The sequence below is a fragment of the Mesoplodon bidens genome, assembly GCF_964165515.1.
Source record: "Mesoplodon bidens genome assembly, chromosome: 19".
Taxonomy (NCBI): Eukaryota; Metazoa; Chordata; class Mammalia; order Artiodactyla; family Ziphiidae; genus Mesoplodon; species Mesoplodon bidens.
In genome coordinates, this window is record NC_138179.1 from 2,512,696 (window position 1) to 2,540,520 (window position 27,825).

Here is a 27,825-nt window from a genome sequence, read left to right on the forward strand (position 1 = left end):
CATCCTGACTTTTCAAAAAAAAAAAAACAAACAAGGCTACTATACGTATTACATATGCTAGATGAGCTCAGGCTTTCAAAAATGCATTATCATGTTCACAGTCATCTAATTTAGAGGCAGTGGAACAAATCCAAGTAACAATTTTATTTTAGTCTACAGCACAATTTTTTACATACATTTTAGTGGTTTTGACAGTGGTACTTTTGAGCGGACTTTAAATGAATCCACAAAAGTTAATACATTTAAAATAAAATATACACAATAAAACAAGAGGCATCCAGATGTTCAGAATCATGCAGAAGGGGTGGTCTGGTTGGTGTTATCACTGGATACCTTGCCTATTTAAGAATTCACCAGCAAGAGGCCGTTCTTCTGTTCTTCATTCCCACATAATTTAACAAAGTCAAAGAGTTCTAAATATACACACACAAAATAAACCCTCATTTAAAGCTACATCAGTACAAAATTTCAATGAATTGAATTCAGTGTATTGTCAAAGCAACAATTCCAATGATCAAACCCATCACTAGAAAACAGGCAATATCAGCACCTGATCTAAAGGCAAGGTTATCTCATTTATTAAAACACCAACAGGAGATTAACCAACAAAGCAACTAATATGTTAATCTTAATATAAGACACTGAAGGAAAACCAAAAACAATAGATTAAATACCACTCCACTGAGCCAGGATATAACCCATGGACGACAGACACATGAGTTTATCTGTCAAACAGTACTTTAAATACTTTTCCATGAAAAAGAGGAAAGTGTATCAGAAGATGCAAAGGAAAGGTAGAAATGTGAATTTATGCATCTAGTTCCATAATTTAAAACGACTGTCAAACTGATAATATAAAGCTAAGTGACAATGACTTAACCATTGGGCACCAAACAGGCATGACCACTATTCGCTGTAATCCATGATGCTCTTCAGGAGTTTTCAGTGGATGGCCAACCCAACAATACTCCCTTAGTACAGACAGACTAGATACTCATCCGCTGTTGAAAAAGACCCTGAAGGAGACATGGCAAAGGCATAGAGAAAAAGTTGAATCTTTTGAAAAAGTTAATGATATCAAAATACTTTTCCATTGCTGGGAAACCAAACTAGGTCAAGTATACAGCCCAAAGCAACATGGAATTCAGAGTCAGAGGCTGGCAGAAGAGTTTTGGAAAACTTGTAGGTTTTAAAAACTGGCAACTTCTCCATGCTTAGTAAAACTATCAGAAGAGGTATAATGTTTGTTCATCTGTGGAATGTTGACAGCTTGCTGCAAAAATTCACATGAATGAGGAACTGCAGAAATGCGCTTCAGTGAAGTATTTTTTAAAAATTTACAAAAAACTGAAGTTTCTATTTAAAAAATAACCATGTTATGCCAAGATGAAACATGGTAAAAAGTAGTGTAAATTCTGTCCATGATTCTTCACACAGCTAATGGGAAAGTGATAGAAACCATCTTCTCTTAAAAAGGAAGTTTTGTTATTGCACTGACTTTTACAGCCTGACCTAGTAATTTAGAAAAATTATGTAGTAAAATCTGTAAAATTAAAATACAAAATCCTGGTTTGTAAACATCCGTTGGCCAAGTCTATCCAGAGTACTTCATGATAGTGGAATGGAATGAATAATTAATTCACTACCTTATTTATCTGCTGTGAGGGGGAAAATTCCAGAACACAGCTTTTATACTTTCACAGTAATTACATTCAAAAGATATAAAGTCAGTACAGCTGTCTTCTTCTTTTTTTTTTTCCCTCTGTGCAGTTTTCAGCTCTTACCCCGCTTCTAAGTGTCATAAAGGAAATAATACTGGTTTGGAGACCTAGTAAAGATGGGTCATAAATGTCGCATAAAGTCTGTAGGACTTCGGTAAAGGTATTTCCAAATGGCGTAGTAGTGCACCGCGGCTGCCGTGGCCACGAACAGGTGCCAGATGGCGTGGGCGAATGGGATGATGCCGTCGCTCTTGAAGAACACGACGCCCAGGCAGTAAATGAAGCCGCCACAGGCGAGTTCCTGGAGTCCATCGGTGTTACTCTGTCGACAGAGGAAAAACATCAAAAGGTTTCGATGTTATTCTGATACGACAAGCTAAAGAGATCACTGCAATTTCCCCTAAGTCTCCTGATTTTCTAGACAATGAAGTAGCTCTGAACAGACAGAACCCTCATCTGTACACACGAATGACACTTAAATTGACCTGGGTCACCCTCTGAATCGGCCGTCTTGATTTGACCAAGCGGTCAGGTTACAGGTCCCGTGGGACAAAGAAGCACCTTCTGCTCATTTACACCGTGTTTAAGCAGACTGCAATCGCTTCTGAAATGAACAACAGCTCATTTGAATAAAGCACAACCCTTGGCGTTCACCTTCCTCCTTAGGAGCTTTCTCCCCTGCACCCTTGCCACTCCGTTTATGATCCACATCTCAGCCTGGTTTTCACTCCCTTTGTCCTCCTCACACACTGTTCTACACTCATCGCTTTTCCCAGACTCTTCACCTGCTTCTGTGAGCTTATGGCTTCCTCATGGCTGACACAAGAAAATCGTAGCTAGGAGTGACCTCTGAGATCTGAGACCATGTAGCACAATGTATTTCCCAACCTTCTAGATGTTGCCAGGCCTTTTTGTCTTTGTGCCTGGGAGTTTCTTAGCTTAGGAGGAAATTAACAGTCAGGTGTGCTTTAGCACAAAAAGGAGTATTTAGAGGCTACTCTTGGTTTTCAAAGACCTCAACCCATCTCCAAGATTAGACTGGGCTGTATGAATGAGAGGGGAAGAGAACAGAGGCAGGGCTTAAGAAGCTGACAGAGAAACAAGCCAGGATTTCTGGGGACCACGAATAGAAAGGTCTCAGGTTCTTCAAGGTGAGTGGAAACCTAAGTCAAATCGTGGCAAGGCCTTGGAAGGGGACAGGTGTGTGGGTGTCCCAGAGGCCTGGGCACTGATGGCTGTAACCCCGTTAGCCTTGGAGCAGGTCCTGGTGGTCAAGTCCAACAAGGAACATGGGGAAGCTCCAGTGCAGCCACCTACTTGAATGGCCCCATTGGCCTCGGCCAGAGCAGTGGCAGCAACAGACACGAGCTAAGAACCAAGTGTGAGGATCCAGGGCCAGGGCTGAGGATTAGCCTTATTGTCAAAGTTCACATAAGCACCTTGGTTTTCGTAAGATCAAAAGATGAGGAAGGAGCCAGTCCAAACTGACTGATACTGGATTTCTCCTTAACCTTGGTAAGATGGCACATCCGTCAGATTTCATTTTATTTAAAAAGTAAAACATAGCAAAACAAAACACCAGCTACATTTATTAGTGCCTAGAGGTTATAAAGCAATTAGTATCCATTAATTATACAAAATTCTCTGTGTATGTGTTATTAGAGGCATTTTCCTAGAGAGGATTGAGGTTTTCATGGGATTCTCACAGGGGCATCTGACTCCCCAGTGAAGACTCACTCATCCAACACAACCTCCTTAATTTAGAGATGAAGAGGTTAAGGCCAGATAAATAAGTAGCCTGAACAAAGTCACACAGCTGCTTGCTGCCCCAAAAGACACCACTCCTTCTTCTTCCACTAAAACAATAAACAAGAGACCAAACCAAGCACACAGGTTGGTTTTGACATACATTCTGTTAATAGGTAGTTCCTCAAGATACCACATCTGTTTATCAACTTTCAAAGAACCAGAACATAGTTAATCCTAAAACAAACAAAACCAGGTATGTTTTCTTCATTATCAATGTCATTACTATGTTTCTATGTACCAGGACTTGTTTGAAGCACTCATTTCATCTTCACAACCCTAACTTTTTTATCCAAACTTTACAGACGAGAAAACTAGAATACATAAGAGGTTAAATAACCTACCAAGGTCACGTAACTTTTAAGTGTCAGAATCAGGATTTGAACCAAGAACTAAAGTGTTTTATTTCCTGAACTTATATTCCTTTTCTGGGGGGGAGGGGGTGTTTTAAAAATTGATGATTAATTCACATGGTGTAATGCATAGATACTAAGTGAACAGTAAGGTTTGCCCTTCCACTAAGACAACCACTGTTCTTATTGCTATTACACAGACTAAGCCTCTCTGTTCTAGAACCTCACATAAATGGAATTAAACTGTATGTACATTTTTGCGTCTGGCTTACTTTTTGCTCAATATAATGTTTTTGAGATTCATGCATGCGCTACTGTATATCAGTTATTCATTCCTTTTCATTACTTAGCATTCCATTGATTTATTTAACATAATTTGTTTATCCTTTCCATTTTGGGGCTATCATGAATAAAATTAACACTTACATTGTTTTACAAGTCCTTTTGTAGATATATGTTTTCATTTTTGTTGTCATAAATTTATGCTTAATTTTATAATAAACTGCTAAACAAATTTCCAAAGTGGTTATACCATGTTATACTCTCCCCAACAATGAATTAGGGTTCTAGTTATTTCACATCCTTGCTGGGTTTTGGTGGCCTCAGTCTTTTAAATTTAATTTTAACTATTATATAGGGTGTGTAGTGGTGGCATGTTGAGGTTTTAATTTTCATTTCCCTGATTTCTCTGATGACTAGTTACATTGAGCAGTTTTTCAAGGGCTTACTGGATACTTGTATCGCTTTCTCTTTGTAAAGTGTCTGTTCAAGTGTTTTACCCATTTTTATAGGATTGGTTTTTTATTATTGACTTAGAGTGCTACAATATTTGACACACATCCTTTGTCAGATACATACAGAGAAAGCAAATATTTTCTCCCAGTCTGAGGCCTGACTATTCATTTTCAAGTTCATTGACCTTTTCTTCTGCAGTATCCCATCTGTTGTTAAACCCCTCCAAATAATTTTTTTTCTTAACATATAGTTTTCAGATCTAGAATTTCCATTTGGCCCTTCTTGCTCGACTAGTAGTATTTGTTTGGATAATGGATGCTGAGTTGTTAAAGAGTATAGATTTTGTTGTCTTCCTCGAAGGAATGTTGAGTTTGTTCCAGTAGGCAGTTTATTTACCGAAGGATCAGTTTTATCCTTTTGAGGTTTCTGGGCTTCGTTATGGCAGTGCCAGAGCTGCCCTCACTCTACGGCCAGAGTAGCTCTTATCCTAAGGTGTGGTCTTGCTAGGGTCAATGGAATACCTAAGTTGTTCAGCATGGTCTCCCGCTCTGGCTGGCTGGAACTCTGGTATCTCCCAGTACTAGGCTCCTTCTGGAATCTCCATTTATCTCACAGCCTTCCAACAGCTATCCTCAGCCAGGGCACACAGAGTGTTGCCTGGCAAAAATGTAGCTCAGTAGTCAGGCAAGGACTCAAGGAAACCCCTTGTAGATTTCTGGAGACGCTTCTCTGTGAAGTTCCCTCCTCTCCAGTACCCTGCCCCCAAACTGCAGCTGGCTTGGGAGCTGAAATGCTGATTTGTTTCCTCCACCCAGACTGCTGCTCTTGGACTCCATTTTCTTTCACAGTTTGGAAAGCATTCCAGGGAGAAAACTGCAGTGCGTGTGAAGTTCATCTTTTGGTTTCTCTCCCCGCAAGGATCATAGTCCTATATGTCTGTGTCCAACGCCAAAAAAATAGTTGTTTCACATACTTTTCCCACTTTTCTAAGTTCTTTATGGTAGAAGGGTAATTCCGATACCCATTATTCTGACCGGAACACCAAAGGTTTGAGTCTTCATCACTTGTACCATTCCTTTGTTCCTTCAGATGGCCTGTGTGGTTCTTTTTGATCTGGTCTCTGTCTAGCTCACCAGTTTTATCACGAGACTTGTGCTACCTGCATAATTACAGCCCCTCATGCATATTCAGATGCTCATGTTCTCCACATCTCTGGGGCTTCCTTCATGCTGTATCCTTTTCCTGTACCACCTGCATCACTCCTTCCATCTCTTGGCTCCGATCTGTCTTTCTGAATCAGCTTAAATAGAACTTCCTCTGGTACATCTATCATGTGCTCCCATAGCAGGCTGGACTTTCCCCAATCAAAGACATTGTAAAACTTTATGGTAATTTCTTATTTTATATGAATTGTATTTTTCTGCTTGCTTCTAAGTTCTATCTGGGCAAGAGTGCGGATTTTCCTGTTTGATTAACATAAACATTAGTCACCTGCTATTGTACTTGAAAATTTCAATGAAAGATTTAGGCTAGTAAAAGTACTGGATAAACTTGCTATTATGATACCCAGAGGGAATTTACTTGAAGTTCCACTCTAATGATTAGTGACCCATCAACATAGACCTTGCTCTGGGTGTCTTCAATCGCCCTCTATCTATATGGCCTTCAAGGCAGATCTTCTCATTTCTGACTTTCACCTCCCTCCCGTCACTATTCCCTGTTGCCTTTACCAGCTAAACTGTATGTATTTTTGATACGAGGTAATTATTAAAGCCATTATAAATCTCATATCTCAAAGAACATATCTTGATACATTCTCATAAGACATACCCTCTGAAAAAACATAAGCAAACCTATAAATCCTAAACCTTTTACAGGTGTTTTTGTGACCAGGGCAAGAACTATACACAGCAAAATTACATTCTTATAACTTGCCTATGAGATCAGGAGGAAATTATAGGTACAATTCTGACCCTTGTAGGCTGAGAAGAGAGTTCGAACTAAACACACAGTGGCTGGTGCCCCAAAATGCAGAGTGTAGGACTGGGAAAACATAAGCTAAAGGCACAAATGACCAGCAGATGGGATCATGAGGTTGTTATGTTATTGTTTTAAATTGACAGATAAACTGATTTCTCAACAGTAATCAGTCTGAATGGGAGCATAAAACACATATGTGCAAATGCCTACTACAGGTAATGAATGCTACACTTTCACCCATCAAAGTCCCCAAAAGAAAATTTCAAGCAAAGTTAAAAAAAAAAGCACTTTCCTGAGGAAGAGAAATGATATGACTTAAAAGCAAGTGAAAGGAAAAGTGAAGGGATTTGAGAAATATCCAATAAAATGTTGAGCCAAATGACGTTTTGAGGTCCTTCCAATTCTTAAGTTTTAAGAAGTCACGGGACTTCCCTGACGGCACAGTGGTTAAGAATACGCCTGCCAATGCAGGGGACACAGGTTCAAGCCCTGGTCTGGGAAGATCCCACATGCTGCGGAGCAACTAAGCCCGTGCGTCACAACTACTGAGCCTGCGTGCCACAACTACTGAAGCCCGCACGCCTAGAGCCAGTGCTCCACAACAAGAGAAGCCACCACAATGAGGAGCCCGCGCACCGCAATGAAGAATAGCCCCTGCTCGCCGCAACTAGAGAAAGCCCGCTCGTAGCAACAAAGACCCAACGCAGCCAGAAATAAATTAATTAATTAAGAAAAAAAATTTCTGCTCTAAAAAAAAAAAGAAGTCACTAATTTATATTTTCTTCATTGTAAGAAACCTCAAAATTTACCCTCACCATGGATTTAGGGTTTAGACACTAAGTAATCCAAGTAGAAATTTCCACCTCCACATAATCTCACAATTCATTGGGAAAAGGGTGGGAGTGGAGGGGGGGTGAAGAGAAGGATTATCCCAAAGAATAAATGCAGCAGATTACCATATGGAAGGAGTCACGCTTAGATGTATAGCTTTTCCAAACTATAGACAGTAGGTAGTACAAGTTGTGGCACTTTGTAATTTATATATTTTTTCTTTTGAATCTCTAGTTATTGGACATGTCATAACTTCAGAAAGAAAAGCTTCAGATCGTATCTATAGACATATTAAGAGTCACAGTGATTTAAAAGAAAATAAGGTGAAATAAATTATGAAGTAACTTCTTACCATTGATGTCACCACCAAGGCTGGAGAAAACCCCATTGTGAGATAGAAAAAGAGCTCAACCACCTTATACCTGCAGAATAGAAATGTGTTAATTTAACTTAATTTAATTTAATATATCTATTCCTACAACACTCAGACTATTTCCTTACCAGTTTTTCCCTTTTTCTTTTGAAAAACAAATGTAAACACTTGACTATCCAAATGAAATGTATTTTCCCTGTAGGAGATCATTAGGGCTCTAGCTGAAATACTGTAGTTGAGTAACAATGAACTAGCATTTCTTTCAGGATTGATAAGGCATCAAATTCCACATACTACATGCAAAACGTTCTCTGCCAAAAGCTATCATTGAATCCACTTCACCACGCATTTTCCGTTTCTAATCCCAGAGTGTTTGCCTTCATCGCCATTCCAATCCATCGTTATAAGACACTGAAATTATGAAGCTGCACAGGGAATAGCTTGGAGCAGTTTATCAGTGGCAAAGGGATGGGAGTCCTAAGGAACTAAAGGCATGTGTTTTTTGTTGTTATTGGGTTTTTTCTTTTTTGCTTTTTTTTTTGGTATTTTTTTTTTATTTTTTGAGGGCATGTGTTTTTGATTGTCTCTGAATTAGTATCTGTACAAACTCCAGTTTGTAAGGCTCATCACCTTAGGTGCAGAAGTCTGAAAATGCTAAAAAACACACAGTACTGAAATTCAACTTATATTTATGCCTAATCAAACTAGACTCTAAGTTCCTCGAAGGCAGGGACCAAGTTCTGTTTATGTTTGGGTTTGCACACATAGAAAAGTATGTGGCACCATTTAGGTTCTCTGTAATACCTGCCAAACCAAATGGCCAAGGGTGACTCGCATCTCATTCTTAGTGTTTTATACTCAAAGTCCCCCATGAAGTAATCATATCAGGGAACTGGGGAAGAATGTGGGTTTGGTTTATATTAGAAGGCCTGGAATAGGAGAAAGATAGTTGTCTTACTTTACTTCCTAATTTATCCAAGGATATAAATTAGGGGTTTGAGCCTGAGAAGCAAACTGTTCCCTTGGATATATATATATAACGCATAATACCACTCAGAATTGCTAATTATGGTCAAAAATGCATTTAAGTGAATTTCAAAGTCAGAGAGAAGTTAGCTAAAACTACCACTTTCTTCTGAAAAGAGAAAACAATTTTTTACTTTGTGACAAACACAAGTTATGTTTAATTCTGAGGGCCATTCTGCCAAAAACAATAGATAAAGAATTTAACAAACTGTATCCAATGACAATTATTTCATGGTTGTGAGTTTCTCAAGTTCAGGCATGTGAGGTAATGAAAAGAGCCATGGAACGGGATCTAGGACACATGGGTCCTAATTCCAGATGAGTCACTAATTTGATCCAAGTACTAAACGTTCTCATTTTTAAAACATGAAGCACAAATAGGTGACCTTGAAGGTCTCCTCTAGAACTAAGCTGCTAAGTTTCAGTAAGTTTTCTTTTTATATTGCTTCACACTTAAGACTAGGAGATATGAATAATGGGTTAAAAAAGGTGTGTCCCATGGTGAGGATACTAAGGGTTTAGATGCCCTTCCAAATGTCCCCTTTCTCAGGGAGTCCGAGGCTGGAACATCCTCTGGGCTCCTAACCAGGTGTTCTGTGGGGGCTTAATACCTATAATCTTCAACCTTCAAAGAAACTTAGAAAAGCAGTTATTTTTCTCATGTGGTAACTGTAAGTCATAGAGGATAAGGCTAGTTTGCTAAGACTAGCCTGCCTGAGGATGTGAAATGAGGTCTGACTGACTCCAAAACTGTCATTTTAGATGAGGGACAAGTGCACCTTGTCCTTCAACTATATCATATATCACACAGGCACCATTCACTTCTGTCTGCAGCAATCTGTAGACCAATGATGAATATCAAATGGTTCTAAAGATTTGTTAAAACAATATATATTCTATTTATGTATTTCTACTATTTTGAACTGCAAATATAAAGTAAATTGTACTGTAATGTAGACAAAATTTAGGAAGTTAATTTTAAAGCTATGAAATGTAAATTATTTTCTCTTACTTTTCATGGTAGAGAAATACATAAATGGTTCCTCCAGCTGCCATGAGCCAGATAAACCAACGCATATGAGATGCCAGGGGTCCAAGTTCACGGAGATTTAACCTAAAAATGTAAACATGACAACAAAGAACAGAAGTGATAAATGAAGGGAATTCATACAACCTGTGTTTTCCTCTAGTCTTGAAAATTGGGAGAGAAGGTACCAGGACAAGACCAGAAAGAAAAAGCAGTCAACATGCGGTTGGAAGTATTTGGGCAATTGGGATAAAATTAATAACTCAAGGATAAAATTGTCGTTCAAGCTTTAAGACTTAGAATTAGTTCCAATGTGGTTTAAAAATAGAACCAGCTAAAAGGAGACATGTATAAGTAAGTCCCAGCACATCTGTGATGCCCGACTTTCCTTATTAGGCAGAGTGCTGTAAAGGCTACTTGCCCTGTTGTTCCTGACTACGTATTTGGGAGCAGATTGTTTACAAAGCTTACTGAGAAGGCAACAAAACCCTGAACCAGATCACATACACACAGTGGATACCTAATACACAGACCAAGTGTCTCCATTATCAATTTCTCCACCAAGAGAGAACATGAAAAGATCTAGCCCAATACACGTTATGGAAGATACTTTGTAGGTTAGAATTTAACCATGGACTCTTGTGAGGCCTGAATTTAAAATGCTGCAAATTCATCTGTACTGAATTCAGATTAATAGATATAAAAATAAAATGTTCTGAATGGCTATTACTACAAAATTAATATTTCCAAATGGAAAAGGTACCACCTGCATATCGAAGATTACATGCGAACAAACTGCCTACTGTAATATTTGATTCCTCAGTCTACATTTAAATTTTTTACTTACTTATTTTAAATTGAGGTATACTTCACAAAAGCCTTTAAGTATTCTCGTTCCAGTATGATTCAGACCTATAATTTAATAACAGTTACTGGGGAGAGACAGCACTTACTCTTTACTCCAACAGATAATTAGGTTTCTTTTGAATGATGGATGCTGCATTAGTCAGAATCTAGAGGCCTGCTGTTTCTAATGATATACAGTTGATGGCATAATATGAATTTCTGAGTGGTTAAAACTGGACCATATCTTGATAGAGGAAAATCAATGTTTCTTTAATTATGGGTTTCAGAGCAGCAGCAAAAGACTATCTGACCTATACCAAAAAGGCAGGGAGAGCAAGGACATTGAACTAAATACTAGGTATTTTAAATAGCTAACTAATTAGGCTAGTTCTCTTATTCATATAGCCAAGGAAATGAGAAATGTGCTGCATACATAGTAGCTACTGTGCTGTGAAGACCAACAGTATAAATTTCAAAAGGGAGCTTGATTTCTTTGTACGTATTTACAGTATTTCCACTTAAACAATTACGTGTCCAGGTAGTCTGAGCAGCAGCAGAAGCATAGAGAAAGAATATGGAAGGCAAAGGTAACATATTTCAAAGGTTAGCATGCTGCCTACACACAACTTAGTAGCACTCCTCTCAAAACAATCCAGTGCCAGATCTGTACTCTGAATGGCAGTAACATTCTCCCCTTAAAATCTGCAATCTGACCCAAGTAAATCAAAATGGGAAAGAAAAAAAAGCATGTATGTGTGTTGGGGTGGGGGAACCGGGGAGCAGGGATAGGAAGAGGGGAAGGAAGGAGGATCAAGAATTCTCTCATAAAAACACTATCTTCAAAAATATAAAGACTGTATCTTACCATGGGGCGTAAGATGCAGCAATGAAGAAATAGATAACCATTCTATCACACATGTGAAAGCAATGCTCCACTGTCCTGTGGGGGGGGGGAACAAGTTAGAGTTTTCAGAAAATTTTACAACTGGAAGTAGGGGTTATCACTCCACTATGTCACAACTGCCACTCTTGTTCTTGGTTCTCATGGCATTTATAACTTGGCCTTCAAAGTTGCACAGCTATTCTTAATAATATGGAGCCACAAGTAAAAGCTTTATATTATCTTTAAGATTGCATATACCATAGATCCTCTCCATGTAAGAACCCCACAATAATCAGGAACTCAAAATCTGTCTTTTCTGATATTTTCTATTTTTTTTAGACCCTATCTAATTGGACAATGAAATTCCTTGAGGGAAGACCACCTCTCAACCCCTATCATAGTGCAGGGCACAAAATCACGAAGGCTCAGTAAATACTCCCCAAAGCCACATTCTTTTTAGAATGTCTTAGAAGCAGCTTTTACTCCAAATCTTAGTGTAGACAGTAAGCTGCAATAAAGCAAATTTAGAAACTAATTTAGGAACGGCAATAACACAAACCAGAAAAAAAAAAGGCTCATTTGCTGTCAAGAGGGTAGCCACCTGGGCTGCTTCTTTTTTGTTTTAACAAACTTATTTATTTATTTTTGGCTGCATTGGGTCTTTGTTGCTGCATGCAGACTTTCTCTAGTTGCAGTGAGCGGGGGCTCCTGTTCGTTGCGGTGCACAGGTTTCTCACTGCAGTGGCTTTTCATTGCGGAGCACGGGCTCTAGGTGCACGGGCCTTAGTTGTGGTTCACAGGCTCTAGAGCCCAGGCTCAGTAGCTGTGGTGCACGGGCTTAGTTGCTCCGTGGCATGTGGGATCTTCCCGGACCAGGGATCGAACCCATGTCCCCTGCATTGGCAGGCAGATTCTTAACCACTGTGCCAATGGGGAAGCCCCGCAACCTGGGCTTCTTACCAAGTTTTTCCTTCTAAAACTGAAGAGTCAGGAAGTGTACAAAGATTTGGCTCATTGAGGTCTATTCACAAAACGGATTAGACAGAATCCGCCCTTTACTGAGGTTATTTATTTATTTATAAATTTTTGGCCACACCGTACAGCGTGCGGGATCTTAGCTCCCCGACCAGGGATCAAACCTGTGCCCCCTGCAGTGGAAGTGCAGAGTGTTAACCACTGGACGGCTAGGGAAGTTCCTGAGGTAATTTAAAAGTACAAATGCATTGCATTGTCTTGAATCCATTTTCAGTCCAAGGGGTAGTAGCTGTGGTTTGGTGGCGCACAAGTATTAGATTTTGCCTCATCACAGGCTCTGTGTCGACCAAAGCAGGCTGAGGATGTTTTAGTCACTGTTAGGGCTAGTCACATGTTAGTGAAGAAGTGAAAATAACTTAGGTCTGAAAAAGCAAACACTAGATTAATGTTTCTCAAACTTGACTGCCTTGCAGGATCGCCTGGGGAGCTTATAAAATACAGTCGCAAACTCCTGTCCAGAAGATCCTGATTTAAAAGGGCTAGAAGATGTGGTAGAAGATGCAGGGAAGAGAAGAATAACTCCTTGGATGACTGTGATTCCAAGCCAGGTCTGGGGTCTCTCTAATTCTGCTTTCTAGACTGTTATGCACTGTTGCAGCAGGTAAAGTCAAGCGTGCAGTGTTATTCAAGACCCACCACCCATCTCTGACCCTCACTCTCCTCAAGGGTGAAGCAGAAGTAATATCATCTCTATCACAGAATGCGTGTGAACATTAAATGAGACGATGTAGCCATGCATTTAGCACAGCACCTAGCACATGGTAGGTACTCAATAAATGCTTGTTCCCTTCCCTCTTTTACTTAAATTAAGGCTATACTTGGGACATTTTAAAGAATTAATGCAGAGCAAAAAAATCCACATGTGGCTTATGAGTCTAGCAGTGCTATTTCAAGGTTCAAGAGAGACTGGTTTCTATTACACCTTCTTCTTAGGCCCTGGCAGGGAGGCTCTGAGTAATGAAGCCAGCACCTACAACTCTTTGATTCACATATCTAGACAGCAAAGCCAAGTCAGCCAAGGCAACCACAAGCACTGGATCGTGCCATAAGATAATGAAGTGCCCCTGCCTCTGGGCTCTGCAACAGCGCACCCTGAAGAGCCAGAACAAGTACTTTTTTTTTTTTTGCAGTACGCGGGCCTCTCACTGTTGTGGCCTCTCCCGTTGCGGAGCACAGGCTCCGGACGCGCAGGCTCAGCGGCCATGGCGCATGGGCCCAGCCGCTCCGCAGCATGTGGGATCTTCCTGGACCGGGGCATGAACCCGTGTCCCCTGCATCGGCAGGCGGACTCTCAACCACTGCGCCACCAGGGAAGCCCCAGGACAAGTACTTTTGAGGCTTGCTTTTGAGTGTGTACCAGAGCTCCCTCGTGATTCAATGCTGTGGTTTTATGTTAAGCCCTGGCAACTGTCAGCTTATAGGCAAAGGTAGCAGACTGCCAACTAGAAGCAATATTGTAAAGGGTGCAGTGGAAATAAACCTCAGGACTGGGAGTCAGAGATCCTGGGATGATGATCAGATTCTGCTGGAATCACTGAGTCTCAGTTTCCCCAGGAGAATATTATGGGTCCCTAAGGATCCTTCCAGCTCTAAAAGTCTGATTTTACATGTGAGGAAACTAGTAATCATCATATAAATCCCAAATCCTGCTCTTAAATAAAGCATATCTTTTTAATATTAGATTGTTTGAATAACGAGATTTTTTTGAACATTCTATCTGTAAAACCAAAAGTTACCTTGTTTTTAAATTTTATTTATTTATTTTTTGTCTGTGTTGGGTCTTCATTGCTGCATGCAGGCTTTTCTCTAGTTGCGGCGAGCGGGGGCTACTCTTCGTTGCGGTGCACGGGCTTCTCATTGCGGTGGCTTCTCTTGTTGCGCAGCACAGGCTCTAGGCGCGCGGGCTTCAGTAGTTATGGCTCGTGCGCTCTAGAGCACAGGCTCAGTAGCTGTGGCGCACGGACTTAGTTGCTCTGCGGCATGATGGGATCTTCCTGGACCAGGGCTCGAACCTGTGTCCCCTGCATTGGCAGGCAGATTCTTAACCACTGCGCCACCAGGGAAGCCCCAGGGAAGCCCCCAAAAGTTATCTTCTAATATTACATTAAATCACTCTAAGTCTGTTCTGAGTCCTCCTTTTTGAGAAGAAACTTTGCCCTTTTGGGTTGTGCAGAATCCATTTCATAAGCAACTAGATGGTGTGCTGCTACCTTTGTATCGCCCAAATTAACCCTTCCCTCAAAGGATGAATGCTTTTATGTCCTTCTCATTGGGAGGCTAGGGATCACAATATTGTTTGGAAAGTGCTTGACAGCTAACTGTAGCAACATATGTGAATTTTGTTTGAGTAGATGCACGGGACCTAATTCTGAAAGCTGAACTTTGCAAAACAGTAAACCCGACCTGTAATATACCTGTAGTATAGCTGTAGTGATTTCTAATTTTCAAATCATTCTCACATGCATCATCTCATTCACCTATCACAACAGCCCGCCAGTCGGGTATTACCATTCTCATTTTAGTGATGAAGAAACTGAGGCTACACGAGGCTAAGTGGCAGGGCTTGGACTCAAAGCCCAACTGGTGACTGCAAGTCCAGAGTACTGGTCATCACCCTGCAGCTGCCATGCTCTTCCTCAGTGTGCTGACACACTGGAAAACAGGTGTCAGGATTTTACATTGTAAGTCCTGGGGTTTCTGAGTAAAGACCTGCTTTCTTAAGACACAGACAGGGGTGCCCAAATTCTGTCCAATCCGTAGGAAATTTCCTGAGTGTTGGGACAGCATTAGACTCTACCAGGCAGGAAAATGTCCACTCTTTGCCTCACTTGACCAAAGCATGCCAGAGTGAGAGGCTAACCCGAGCCAACTATTGTGAGTGACCTGTTGAAACAGAGTACCATCCACTGTACCTTAAGTGGCTCTTTTTCCATGATACGATGTGAAATACTGTGGAAACAATGAAGAGGGCACAGAGGCCCATTCCATAAATCCATGCTGTTATCTTTTCCCAGCAGTCATCAGACAGCCGGTGGAGGAGGGCACTGCCCACAATGGCTGGAACAATGAGGAACTGAGAGAAAGGGAAAGAAAAGTAAATATTCAGCAAAACACTGAATTGAGAACTTTATTAAAAATACATAGGTTTACCAGGGGCAATTTTGGGAAGATCATTTTAAAACAAACATTTGCCTTTCCTGGATAATCATAACGAGAGCCAGATGAAGTTGTCCGTTTACGGCACTGAAAACAAGTACTGCTGTTTAGGGCCCAGGACCTGTGTCCACCAATGGGTACACAGTCAAGCAGTAAGAATGAAACATTACTCAACTGTTGCAAAACAAATGTCCTCTATCCTAATTTCGTTAGTTAACAACACGTTTCATCCTATTCTCGAATGTGATTTAGGGTAGGCACTTAAAATATTCAAATGGCGAGCATGTACCCAGATTTCCCAGGGAGGTCTTGATCTTTAAATATCCCTTCCTGTTTCCCCCATGTGCTACTGAAATCCCAATATTTCAGCAAAGGGTAACTAAATGAATCAAGTCAGTAACTGTTATGTACATACCACACTCAAATAAATCATTTGTTCAAATCACATGTCCTGATGTCTAGTTTGGATGTCTACATTCCACCAATTTGCGAGCTACTGCAGAGTGAAAGGGTTATTTCATTTTTAATAGCACCTTTCATGGAGGCAAGAGTAATCCACTCCTACTTATTCAAATAATTTTAAGAGACTAGAATCTTAGAGAGAACTTGGCTTTCTGCACCACATTTTACACTACATATGGACACAAATTTCAATGTCTAGTCATATCAGTGTGACTAGTAAACATTTTATAATAACAGAAATCATCAGAAGAAATAAACTACTTTATTAGATAGCAGAATAAACATACCTGGCAAAGAATGCAAACTTTAGCAATCTTATCTTTTTTGTCTCCAACACCTTCTATTTCCCTCTTGAAACAGAATATTAAATCTCCCAGATGAGATCAGCACTGAATTTCAAATGCTGAAGTATTCAATGGCCCAGAACAAAAAGAAAATTAAGGACAACAAAGTTTTTCATAAAACAATTTCATTTTGAGATTATGTCCTTTCTACTTTTTTCATGTTAAAGTATCTTCTCTTTAATGAAATGATGACATTAGATGGAAGTTTCTTGTTTTGTCACTTTTAGAAATGTTACTGCTCTCTGAAATCCAAAAATCAGGGATACAGTTTAGTAAGTTTCATAAGATGACATTTTCTTTCTAAAAAATTAATTGTGGGTGTTTTGTCAGTTTTTCCTTAACTTTGGTTTCTACAAGTGTTCCTTGTGACAATCCAGAAGAGATAAACTAAGGGATCCTTCAGGTTTATGTCAAGCAAGTATTATTCTTAAAGGTGAGCTGTGAATCTCGACAGCCAAACCATTATATTTAAATGCTCAACATTATGCTAAGTAATAAGTGTTTCATTGGTTGCTTGATTCATTTGTTTTTATTTTAATTAATTTATTTATTTATTTATTTGGGCTGCGCTGGGTCTTCACTGCAGCGCGAAGGCTTTGCTTGTGGTAGGTGGGATCTTAGGTCCCCGACCAGGGATTGAACCTGGCCCCCTACATTGGGAGTGTGGAGTCTTAACCACTGGACCACCAGGGAAGTCCCTCATGGGTTGCGTTTATTGGTCAGCATTATGAAAACTATCAGACCACTAGTTTCATAACTCTGATCAGTGTTTTGCAGTTGGTAAAGGCATATCCATACAATAGTGGATGTGCATTGGAACAATAAGTGAAGGAAGAGGACATATAAACCGCTGTTCAAACTTTTACATTCTTTACATCCTAATGCTGACCTAGATTTAAATACACACACCCCTGCATCTTCCTGGGGGCCTGTGGATAATTAACTTCAGAAGTAACTTTCATCTCTGTTAACTTCATCAGACATTTAGTTAAGAATAAAAGATGGAAACAAACCAAACGCCCATCAGCAGATGAATGGATATATATATATTATACACACACACACACACACACACACACAATGGACTATTACTCAGCCTAAAAAAGCATGAAATATGGACAATTTGCAGCAACGTCGATAGACCTAGAGATTATCATACTAAATGAAGTAAGTCAGAGAAAGACAAATATATGATATCACTTCTACGTGAAATCTAAAAAATAATATAAATGAATCTATATACAAAACAGAAACAGACACAGATATAGAAACTTATGGTTCCCAAAGGGGAAAGGGAGTGGGGGATAAATTAGCAGTATGGGATCAACAAATACACACTAATATATATAAAATAGATAAGCAGCAAGGTCTCACTGCATAGCACAGGGAACTATATTCAATATCTTGTAATAACCTATAATGGAAAACAATCTGAAAAATATGTGTGTGTGTGTATGTGTATATATATATATATATATATATATATATATATATATATATATATATATATATAAAACTGAATCACTTTGCTGTACACCTGAAACTGACATAATATTGTAAATATTATATTTATACTTCAATTAAAAAAAACAATAAAAGATGGATATCCAGGCAAGTATAGCTGACAATCAAATTAGGCTGTGCATTCTTTAAAACCAAGTTTGGACTCTAAACGTTTTGACCCTCTGGTGTTGTGAAGCTCACTTCACAAAGCGTTCACTAATGCAAAGATAGGGGTCAGCTCAAGGCTAGAGAATTCCACTAAATCCTTCCTGCCCCGAGAATCCAAACCATGGGTCCAGGGACATTGTCCACTAGTGAGGTTACTCCAAATTTCATTATTGAAGCCCTTTTATGGAATCCAGGGCAGGCATGTCAGGTACAAACTTTTTTCTAAAGAAAAAAAATTTAGTAAGATTTCAGCATATTAATTATTTAAATAAAAATCTTTTGAACACCTAAAGAAAAAGGACAGTGATGAGAATAACGTTTCAATATTACCAAGTAATATTTGAATTCCACTATTACAATACATAAAACTGATACTTCATAAAGTTTGATTTCTGCTAAGTAATGACTAAACAGCATTGTTCTATTAGATTACAAAGAAATCCACCAAAAACTAGCTTATTTCAGGTTTATTTGGCATCATGACTCCTTTATAGAAATACTGACTATTCTATGAAGAAGCGTTCAAGAAATGAAAAGGCACAACTTGAATTCAAGCACGTTTTATTCTAATGACATATGTATATAACTACACATTGTACTAACACTGTCTAAAATAATTCAATTAGCCTGTTCTAACACTTCACTAAAGGAATATATTGGTCTCCTTCTCTATTTCTTGTCTTCAGACTATACACCTGCCACCACTTTCCCCTCAAAAGTCTCACTAAATACAACTTTCAAAGGGAATAATGAAATCATAGATAAAAGGAAATTTATAATGACACAAGAAAATGCCAATAAAATGAAATTAATAGGAAAACTATGAAAATACACACATATTTACAAACACCACAGACAAAAAGAAGAAATGCACCCAAGTGTTAAAAATTTATTTCTAGGTAGTTCTGTTTTTCTCATATATTTTTCAGTATTTTCTATGTTTCTTATAATGAATATGTTTTGTTTTTATAAGGAAGAAAAAAATTAGGAATTTAGGGATTAAATCAGCTTTTTCTTCTACTATCAAAAAAATTAAGAATTCAGGGATTAAATCAAACTTTTCTTCTACAACATGGACTAACATCTGCTCTGAGAAGCAGTGACCACAGTGGAGATGGAGAGGATGTGGCTACCTGTTTTAGGGGATCACTCAGGGAAAAAAAACACCTTTTTCAACAAACGGTGAATTCTTCTTGCCAATAAACACAGCTGACTATCTTGAAAAGGTGATTCATTTCATTCCAGGGGTGACAGTCTTCATAGTTTTCTTTGTTTTTTTTTTAACTAAGGTACTTACTATTATTATTCTTTCAAAGACGATCTTGCCTGAGGAAGCAAGTCCAGGATAGACAGAGCTGACTGTAGTCAGAGCACTCAAAGTGTCTGACATGCTCACAGTTTCTGGTGACATGACCTAGCACTGACACTTTGGCAGGTAAGGTCACAGAGATGGGTAAACCCGACTAACGGGGCTGAGGTTAACAGAGGCGATTGCCCCTTCCTCCCACCAAAGCCCTTTGGGAAGGATGGAAAAGGCAGAAAACTCATACTCACTGCATGTGTGTAACAGTTAGCAGCATGTTCATAACAAGTTGGTTTGTAGCGGCCATTGGCTGGGGCCCGGTGGTTCATGAACCTGTAGAGACAAAGACATCACGTGAGAAAAGCTCAGAGCCTGTAAAGAACAATGCAGAAGCTTGTCAGTGGTTGTTTGGTCTATTCTAACTGAAGAGGTGACTGCTGGAAATACCTAGTTACGGGAACGAAACGAAAGCCACTAAACAGGTGTAAACTGAGCCAACAGCCATAATCCTAAAGCGAATGCCCTACTTTATTGGATTAAGTATTCTTTCAGTTCATTTAAAAGAAAAACTTTCTACCAACCAAAAACAAACAAAAACCATATCCACCCCCTTCAACTGGTACCCCCACAGTAAAAAACATTAAAAATAAAAAAATGGTACAACCAAATCTTAAATCTTAACAGAAAAAAAAATCAAGGTCATTTTTCTAAAGTTAACAAATACCAGAAACCACCATTTAATGCAAATTCAGTGTATTTGAAAGGTTTCTACTTTTTCTCTCAAAATGTATAAAGCTTATACATGTAGATCTTTAAAGCCTCCATCCCATGATTAGCAGGCCTGTTGAACTAGTTTCCCTCTATTGCATTACTTGTTCTGGCACCAGACAGCTTAAATAAATGATACCTGGCTGCCTCCTGGCACCTGAAACAGGAGGTACGTTTTCACCTGCATTCTTCCTGAATTAAAAGAGTTTCCTTCAAAATCTAAATATGTGACTAGCACCTGATACACTGGCTATAAAATTCATACATACACACATGTGTATGTATCTAAATATCAAAATCTGTTACACATATAGACATACGCCCATATTCCATATCCCCTTTGGGCTAATTTTGTGGCAACCAGCAAAGCAGTGAAAAGCACAAATGCCATTGGACATGAAGAGATAAACAGCCTTCTTCTATTTCAGTGCGTGGGTGAGGATCCCCCCAGCCCCAATTCATACCCATGCCATGTTTCATGAAGGATTCTGGTTTAGTCTGTGTGTTCTTTAGAAGGAGGGAGATGTAAACTCAGGAAGATAAAAAGGCAGCTGCCTGAAAGGAGCAGTTCCAGAGAAATAACGGAGGTAAGAGAGCCATGATGGCATTCAGGTCTCAGCATTCAAGCAGCATTCCTGGGCTTGGGGCATGCAAGATGTCAACAGGCTTTGCACAATAAAGTAGCTTTTTGCTTGAGCTAGGTTAAGGGGATAGGGGGAGGAGATTCTGTCACTAGTCACTAGTCACACCTTATTATTAACATGATGAAAAAATGGTACCAGGCTGAGCCAAATGGCACAGCCAGGTTGCCAAAAACTGACTAAAACACATGGTCAAGCGATTCCAAACAGTGCCCACTTTAAGAACAAAAGACTAGCCAATACCTTCTCCCTGAATTAAGAAGGGCCTGTTATCCCTAGAGCAAATAAATAAAGTGGCAGTCCCTGCTAACCCAACATAGAGAGTTCAAGTGCCAGATCCACTAGGAAATGGATTTGGGACCTTGAAGATACCTTACTTGGACCACCAAAGGGTAGCTATCTAACTAGCGTGCAAAATATACACATATGGAATGGAATTCACCAGATGGCTTGGAAACTGTTTAAGAGAAATGTGCAGTTAACAGCTTCAGAATTATTCCAAGCTATTCTCACACATAGATAAATAAATCTTTTCTCCCCTGACAATCCTTTAAATAATTTTACTAAATTTCCTAAGGAACGAGAGTGTTGCTATACAGCAGTTATTAGTAAAAAGGAAAATAATTACACTCTTGGGAAGGATGCTTTAAAAGTGTCCCTAGGGGCTTCCCTGGTGGCGCAGTGGTTGGGAGTCCACCTGCCGATGCAGAAGACATGGGTTCGTGCCCCGGTCTGGGAGGATCCCACATGCCGCGGAGCGGCTGGGCCCGTGAGCCATGGCCGCTGAGCCTGCGCGTCCGGAGCCTGTGCTCCGCAACGGGAGAGGCCACAACAGTGAGAGGCCCGTGTACCGCAAAAAAAAAAAAAAAAAAAGTGTCCCTAGCATTCAAGGATCTACCAAATCATTAGCCTGAGACATAACGACAGGGCTATAAGTAGCATATCCTATTAGGAATTGTAAAGGGTAAAGAGCAAGGCTCCGAGATGGTTGAAGGTAGATTAAACTGTGAGCACTCTGTGCAGGGCACAGTAAGCAGGGTTTGACTACCCACCACCAGACTACAAACTAAAATAGCAATTTATATCTCTGGCAGCCCAATCTAAAAATAGGCTATTACACAGTGACAGGGATAGACTTTCAAATTTTCTCCTAAAAACAGAGAAGCTCGGTGGCCATGTTTGTGACAACTTAGTCCCTGCCCACCTGGAATCACTCAGATTAAAAATAAACTCAGAAGTTGCAGAGAAAAATATCCCACCCATGTGACTTAAGGTAGTTTCTCCTTAAGGGCAGGGCCAAGATTCCGGCAATACAGAAAGGGAAGAGCAAGTATTCCAGGCACAGATCACTGTCTGGGGCCCCGTGGGACAGCACACGGTTCTGCCGGGAAAGTTACAATGCACTTTTCCATTTCTCTCTGATCTGCCAGGGTACCATCAAGCCTCCAACAAGGCCTCCTGCAGAAATCACTGTGAAGAAATTAGTCGCCCAAGACCTAAATGGAAAAGCAGACGTAAAATGCAAATAAACTCCCACACACTGAGCCTATTCTCTTCCCCCCAAAAAGAATGAGGAAGGTTATCAAGAGTTATGGGAAATAGCACCCACTTATGGAAGACAGCTCTACTTAAAGCAAAGCCACCCTAATGGTTATCCAGTGCTAGAAGAGAGCATCCAGCCAGCTTCAGAGGGTTTGAGGGAAGGTGATTAAAGTTTTTAGTTGACGAGGGTTTGTTCATTCATCCCCTCACTTTCTCTTTCAACACTCTCTCCACTTCCCCTGGCCCAGTGTCCTCTTGCTCTCCCTGGGATAGAATTTCAAAACTATGGAGAGAGGGACCTGGGGACACTCCTTAGCACACTTTAAATTTAGCCCAAAGCAGTGGCCTTCCGAAGGTAAATCTGCAGCCCACCAGCAGATCTCAGGGGCCTAAGATCAAATCTCAGAAGTTGTCCTTGACTCCTCTGTGTTCCCCGTACTCCACATGCAAGCGCCATCAATGCTACCTTCAAAATATATTCCAGATCAGTTGCCCTCTCTACAGTTCCAAAGACCCTACCTTAAATCAAGACATCGACACCGCTGGTCTGTAAACATGCAAAGTCTCTGGTCTCCCTGCCTGCCCACACATGGACTCTCTTCTTTACTCAGCAGCCACAAGTCTATCAGCACCAGAGCACATCAAACACTAACCACAGCTTAAAATCTGTCTGGCTTCCCAAAGTGCTTGGGATAGCACTGCATCCTCCGCAGGCCACAAGCCCTCACCATCTCTCCAGCCTGGTTCTACCTTCCTCTCACTCTCTGCCTCCAACCAACCGCATCCTTTCTGCTCCTCAAACCACCCAGGTCTTATCTGCCTCAGGGTGTCTGCGTTTGCTGTTTACTTCTAACTAGAACATTCTTCTCCAGAATGCACAGCTCTCCTCTCACCGGTCAAGCTCAGCTCAAATGTAACCTCCTTGGAGAGGTTTCCCTGACCGTTCTACCTAAAGTATCACTTCAGCCCTCCTCACTCCACCAGAGGCCTTATCACAATTAGTAAGAATTGGACTTTTTGAACTTGTTTATTTTTTATTTCATTTTCTCCCACTGTGATGTGAATTCCATGAAGGCCATCTTGTCCACCATTTCATTTCCAGTTCCAAACACAAGGCCCAGCTTATTGCTGGAGCTTAATAAATAAGTGCTGAATGAACGAATAGAAAGACAGACATTCTGCCGGCTGCTGAAGTATTTTATCCTACCCGAGAAAGATCCACTCGTCAATTAGTTTCACTGGGGACTCTGTATGCAACAAAGAGAAACAGGCAGTCTTAGAGCAAAGAGAATCCTCAATCTCATGAAAATAAAATTCTCAAAGGCCAATACCATGGGCATTCCAAGGGCTCCTTCAACATCACTTGATGGGGCAACATAAGCTGACCCCTGTGCACAACCTTACTAATTAGCTTCCCTATATGAATAAGCATGATGTTTAGGAAAAGTGTCTGCTGCCAGAGGTAGTGATAGTGATGGGATACATTTAACTTAAATAAGGGAAATGGCATATATAAGGAGACTACCCCATGCCTATGATTCAATGCTCTGAGAACGCGCCAAAAAACAAACAAACAAACAAAAGGCAATAGGCAGTCCTGGAAGACATCTAATGCTTTAGAATTATATGCTTTGCCACATATTCAGTTTGAAGCTAACCAGTGGTCATGAGGCTGGGGCTAAGGAAAGGAGCATCCTTTTCCTTGGATTTTTGGTTGCCAGGCTGGAGAAACGAGCATGCACCAATAAGATACCAGTAAGATACATTAGAAGCTCTGGGTCCTAGGCCTCTGCGCTGTCATACAGATGTTGTGATGTTGGCGGGGAGACAGAGGTGAACGGCTGCATGGGTGGTGGAGAGGGACATGATACTGAACCCTTCAGTGCGCCCCTTCCTTGCTGTGTGATGATGGCAAAGCTCTCTTTTGTTCTCTAACCCTATCGGTTCTTCTATTAAATGGGTATAAAATTTGCCTTCTAGGGTTACAGTTGAGGATGAGATGAGTAATCTACAAATACCCAGCTACTGCCTGGCACCCGTAGGTACTTAATAAATGTCAGCAGGTATTCTAATGAGTCAGAGATGCTGTGAAAGGGAGAGAATGACTCTGTGTGGAGGGGTGGTGGAATCAAGTGTGGAAGGGATAAAGCACAGAAGATAAAAGATGTCCCACTGGGATTTTTCACAGCCTAAGCTTTTTGAGAAGCCATGCCTGCATAAAGCCCTCCACTTATTACACTGGGCTAGGCATCCCTAGAGCCCTCCTCCACAGATATGTCAGAGCTCTGGAAGTTGATCCAAAGCCACAGTGACCGCCAAGTTTCCATTACGAACAAACCAGCAAGGTGTTCAGGTTTTCTTATAATTTAGACAGAGCCACAAACTATGGCCTAATGAAATGTTTTTACTGCAGTCAAATGCTCGTCAATGGAGTCCCGGTAAATCTATCAGAAGGAACACATGGGTTCAAAGACAGTGTATTCCTCTTTCTAGTTCCTCTGTCATTTACCTACTTGTATCTCTCCTGAATGCTCAAAAGATGGATAATAAACACAGTTTTTAAGAGAAGCAGAACAGTACTCTCAACATGTTAATGTATGGACCACAAAAACCATGACGTTTTTGTTATATTACTTTTTATTTGCAGGCTTTATTTCTAAGTTCAAATTGACTCTTAGAAATATCTTTCCACTCTAGCCTATAATACAGAGAAACAAGAAATTATGGGATCATTCACTGTTCAAAGGAAATCTAGATGTCATCAAGAAAATAACTGTTAAATATCCATTGATATTGTGCAGCTGCTGAGAAAATTACAATGTCTATGCTGCACTAAAAGAAAACTCCTGTATTCTTTCATTTTTAAATGAATGAAATAGAGCGCACCTTACAACTGTGATAATAAGGGCTGGATAGATTAGTGTCAAGCAAAAAGAAAAGTTCAGGGCTTCCCTGGTGGCATAGTGGTTAAGAATCCACTTGCCAATGCAGGGGACACGGGTTCTAGCCCTGGTCCAGGAAGATCCCACATGCCACAGAGCAACAAAGCCCATGTGCCACATCTACTGAGCCTGTGCTCTAGAGCCCGTGAGCCACAACTACTGAGCTCACGTGCCACAACTACTGAAGCCCGCATGCCTAGAGCCCATGCTCTGTAACAAGAGAAGCCACCACAACGAGAAGCCGGTGCACCACAATGAAGAGTAACCCCCGCTCGCTGCAACTAGAGAAAGCCCACACACATCAACGAAGACCCTATGCAGCCAAAAATAAATAAATTTATTTAAAAAAAAAAGAAAAGTTCCATCAGCTGAGATGGTCCTAAGTAAGGTTTGTTTTTCATTTTTCTTAACACTTTTAATGTTTGTGCGACAAACAATAAAACAGGTTCCTTTTCTTTTTCTTCTTTCTAGAGAAGAATTGAAAGGATAGAAAAGAAATACAACTCTTAATCTAACAAAAACCAGTAATTTCACAGAATATTGCCACTGTTCTCTGAAAACAGGAAGAGCAGAGATGTGCTGGGAAGTAAAACCAAATCAAACAAACCACATGCACAGGGCTTTGCCAACCACTACTGAACCTGTGTTACATACATCCTCCCTTAAAGCCCCTCCAGTCCTCACGGCTGACTTCATGTTCTCAAGCCAGAACACCATGGTTTCGTTTTGCCTTTCGAAGTACTGATATGATATCCCACTAGGGGAATACTGCCAGGCATTCAACACCCGGAGTGATGAGCAATATTCGGAAGTTAATCCAAGTCTTCAAACTGATCACCCTTCTGATGGCACAATCCACCACAACTCTCCCTGTGCATATTTCACTCCTTACCCTGTGGGACTGGAGGAGGAATAAGATCAGAATGGGAGAGGGGGCGTCAAGGGATTAGGAAGTTGGAAAGAAAAAAAAAAGTGCACTTTAAAATCTTGAAATAAAAAGCAGTGCCTAAAAACTCACCAATAACCCCCTTGGAAGAGTTCATGCATTCTTTGTAGTTTTTCAAATTCCCCCGGTCACTGCACACTAAGCTAGCCTGCTCAGGGTGAAGGTCTGGGAATGGGGACGGCTGCCTGATTCAGACAAAGGGATGGAGAGTTACCACAACACAGGAGAGGTGAACTTTCACCCACTTAAACGAAGGAGATTAGGAAAAAAAAGCCCAGAGCTTCCTCTCGGAACTACGGCCAGCCTCCATTCATTGCTAGATGGCAGAGACCCGGGGTCGGGATTAAGGCCACGGTACCTCCCCAGGCTGGCGTTGCCATCGGCTCTCCAGCGAAAGGGCAGCCGGCCAGCCTTCCGGTGCTGCCTCCTCGGTTCCTCCTCCTCGTTTCCTAACACCGGCGCCTCAACAGCAGGTCTCACCACCCGGACGCTAACTTGCCCCTTCGCGGCGCCCCCAAATAGCACGCCATGGGACTCTAAGCCTGAGTACCCTCAGGGCCCGGACTTGGCCAGGCAAGACTAAGCCAGCAGAGCCTGCCTCAGTTTCCCCGTTGCTACGGCCGTTCAAAAACAAAGCACCTAAAACGGCCAGCAACCCCGCTTTACCACAACTCTCGCTGCAGGGCGCAGCAACGAATGGGCCCCGGTTCCGCGCGCACCGGGAGCCCTCCAAGCTCCCGGTAAGGGATGGAGGGCAAAGCCGGGGTCGGAAGACTCGGGGGCGGCGCCTGCGCCTGGGGTTCGGGTCCTCAGAGCAAGCAAGAGCCCCGCCTGGATGGGGTGAAGCCGGGTGAGCAATGGGATACCGCGGGAGAAGGGCAGGCTCGTGGTCCGAGGTCTGGGAATCAGAGGTCCGCAGATCGCGAGGGGGGACCCGGGTCAGGCACGAGATCCTGGTCTTTGGAGGAAGGGAATCACCCAGGGACAGCAGGGAGGGGAATCCCCCAGGAGCCGGTCCCCGGCCGAGGCGCGGGATCCCCAGGGGATGGACCCAGGTGAAGAGCCGGGACCCACGCGGGAGGAGGCGGGATCCGGGCCCCGGTCCCGGCACGGGCGGCGGGGCGGAGGCGCCATCCCTCTCACCGCTGGAATCGATTCTGGAACCGCATCGATCCTCCGCTCCTTCTCGTGGGCCAGGAGCTCGGTCTCGTCAGCGCCGGCGGCCGGGCGCGCGGCCCTCATGGGCTTGGGCTGCTCCGGAGGCCGCCGCGTGCCCGGCGGACCACTCGGCCAGGCAGGGTCGGAGTGGGCCAGGCCGGGGGTCGGGACAGGGCCGGAGCCAGACCAGGCGGCTGGGGGCGGGAGGGAAGCCGCTTAAACGGCCCGGGCACCTCCCGCCTCCAGCCTCCCGGCTCCTCCACCCACGATCGCCCG

At 41.6% G+C, this 27,825-nt stretch overlaps 1 protein-coding gene across 2 annotated transcripts; it reads right to left on the reverse strand.

Annotated features, from left to right (window-relative positions):
- Positions 1–27,825, reverse strand: MMD (monocyte to macrophage differentiation associated). Of its 2 annotated transcripts, XM_081219366.1 has the most exons (7): positions 27,535–27,825; positions 19,804–19,885; positions 15,529–15,689; positions 11,564–11,638; positions 9,838–9,939; positions 7,779–7,848; positions 1–2,043 (listed from the first exon to the last, which is right to left on the reverse strand). In XM_081219366.1, the coding sequence occupies exons 1-7, from the start codon at positions 27,558–27,560 to the stop codon at positions 1,843–1,845; spliced, it is 717 nt and encodes a 238-aa protein (XP_081075492.1). In that variant the 5' UTR covers positions 27,561–27,825; the 3' UTR covers positions 1–1,842. The 2 variants fall into 2 exon arrangements, with proteins under 2 accessions (XP_081075492.1, XP_081075493.1); XM_081219367.1 differs by lacking the exon at positions 11,564–11,638.

What these genes read in the sequence shown, in the direction of transcription:
- MMD (XM_081219366.1), bottom strand. Translation starts at nt 27,560, where the DNA reads ATGCGGTTCCAGAATCGATTCCAGCG. An exon ending in TGGAAAAAGAGCCACTTAAG is followed by an intron (nt 11,639 to 15,528) that starts GTACAGTGGATG and finishes CCCCCCCCACAG; the next exon opens with GACAGTGGAGCATTGCTTTC. An exon ending in GTATTTCTCTACCATGAAAA is followed by an intron (nt 7,849 to 9,837) that starts GTAAGAGAAAAT and finishes TCTATTCTGCAG; the next exon opens with GTATAAGGTGGTTGAGCTCT.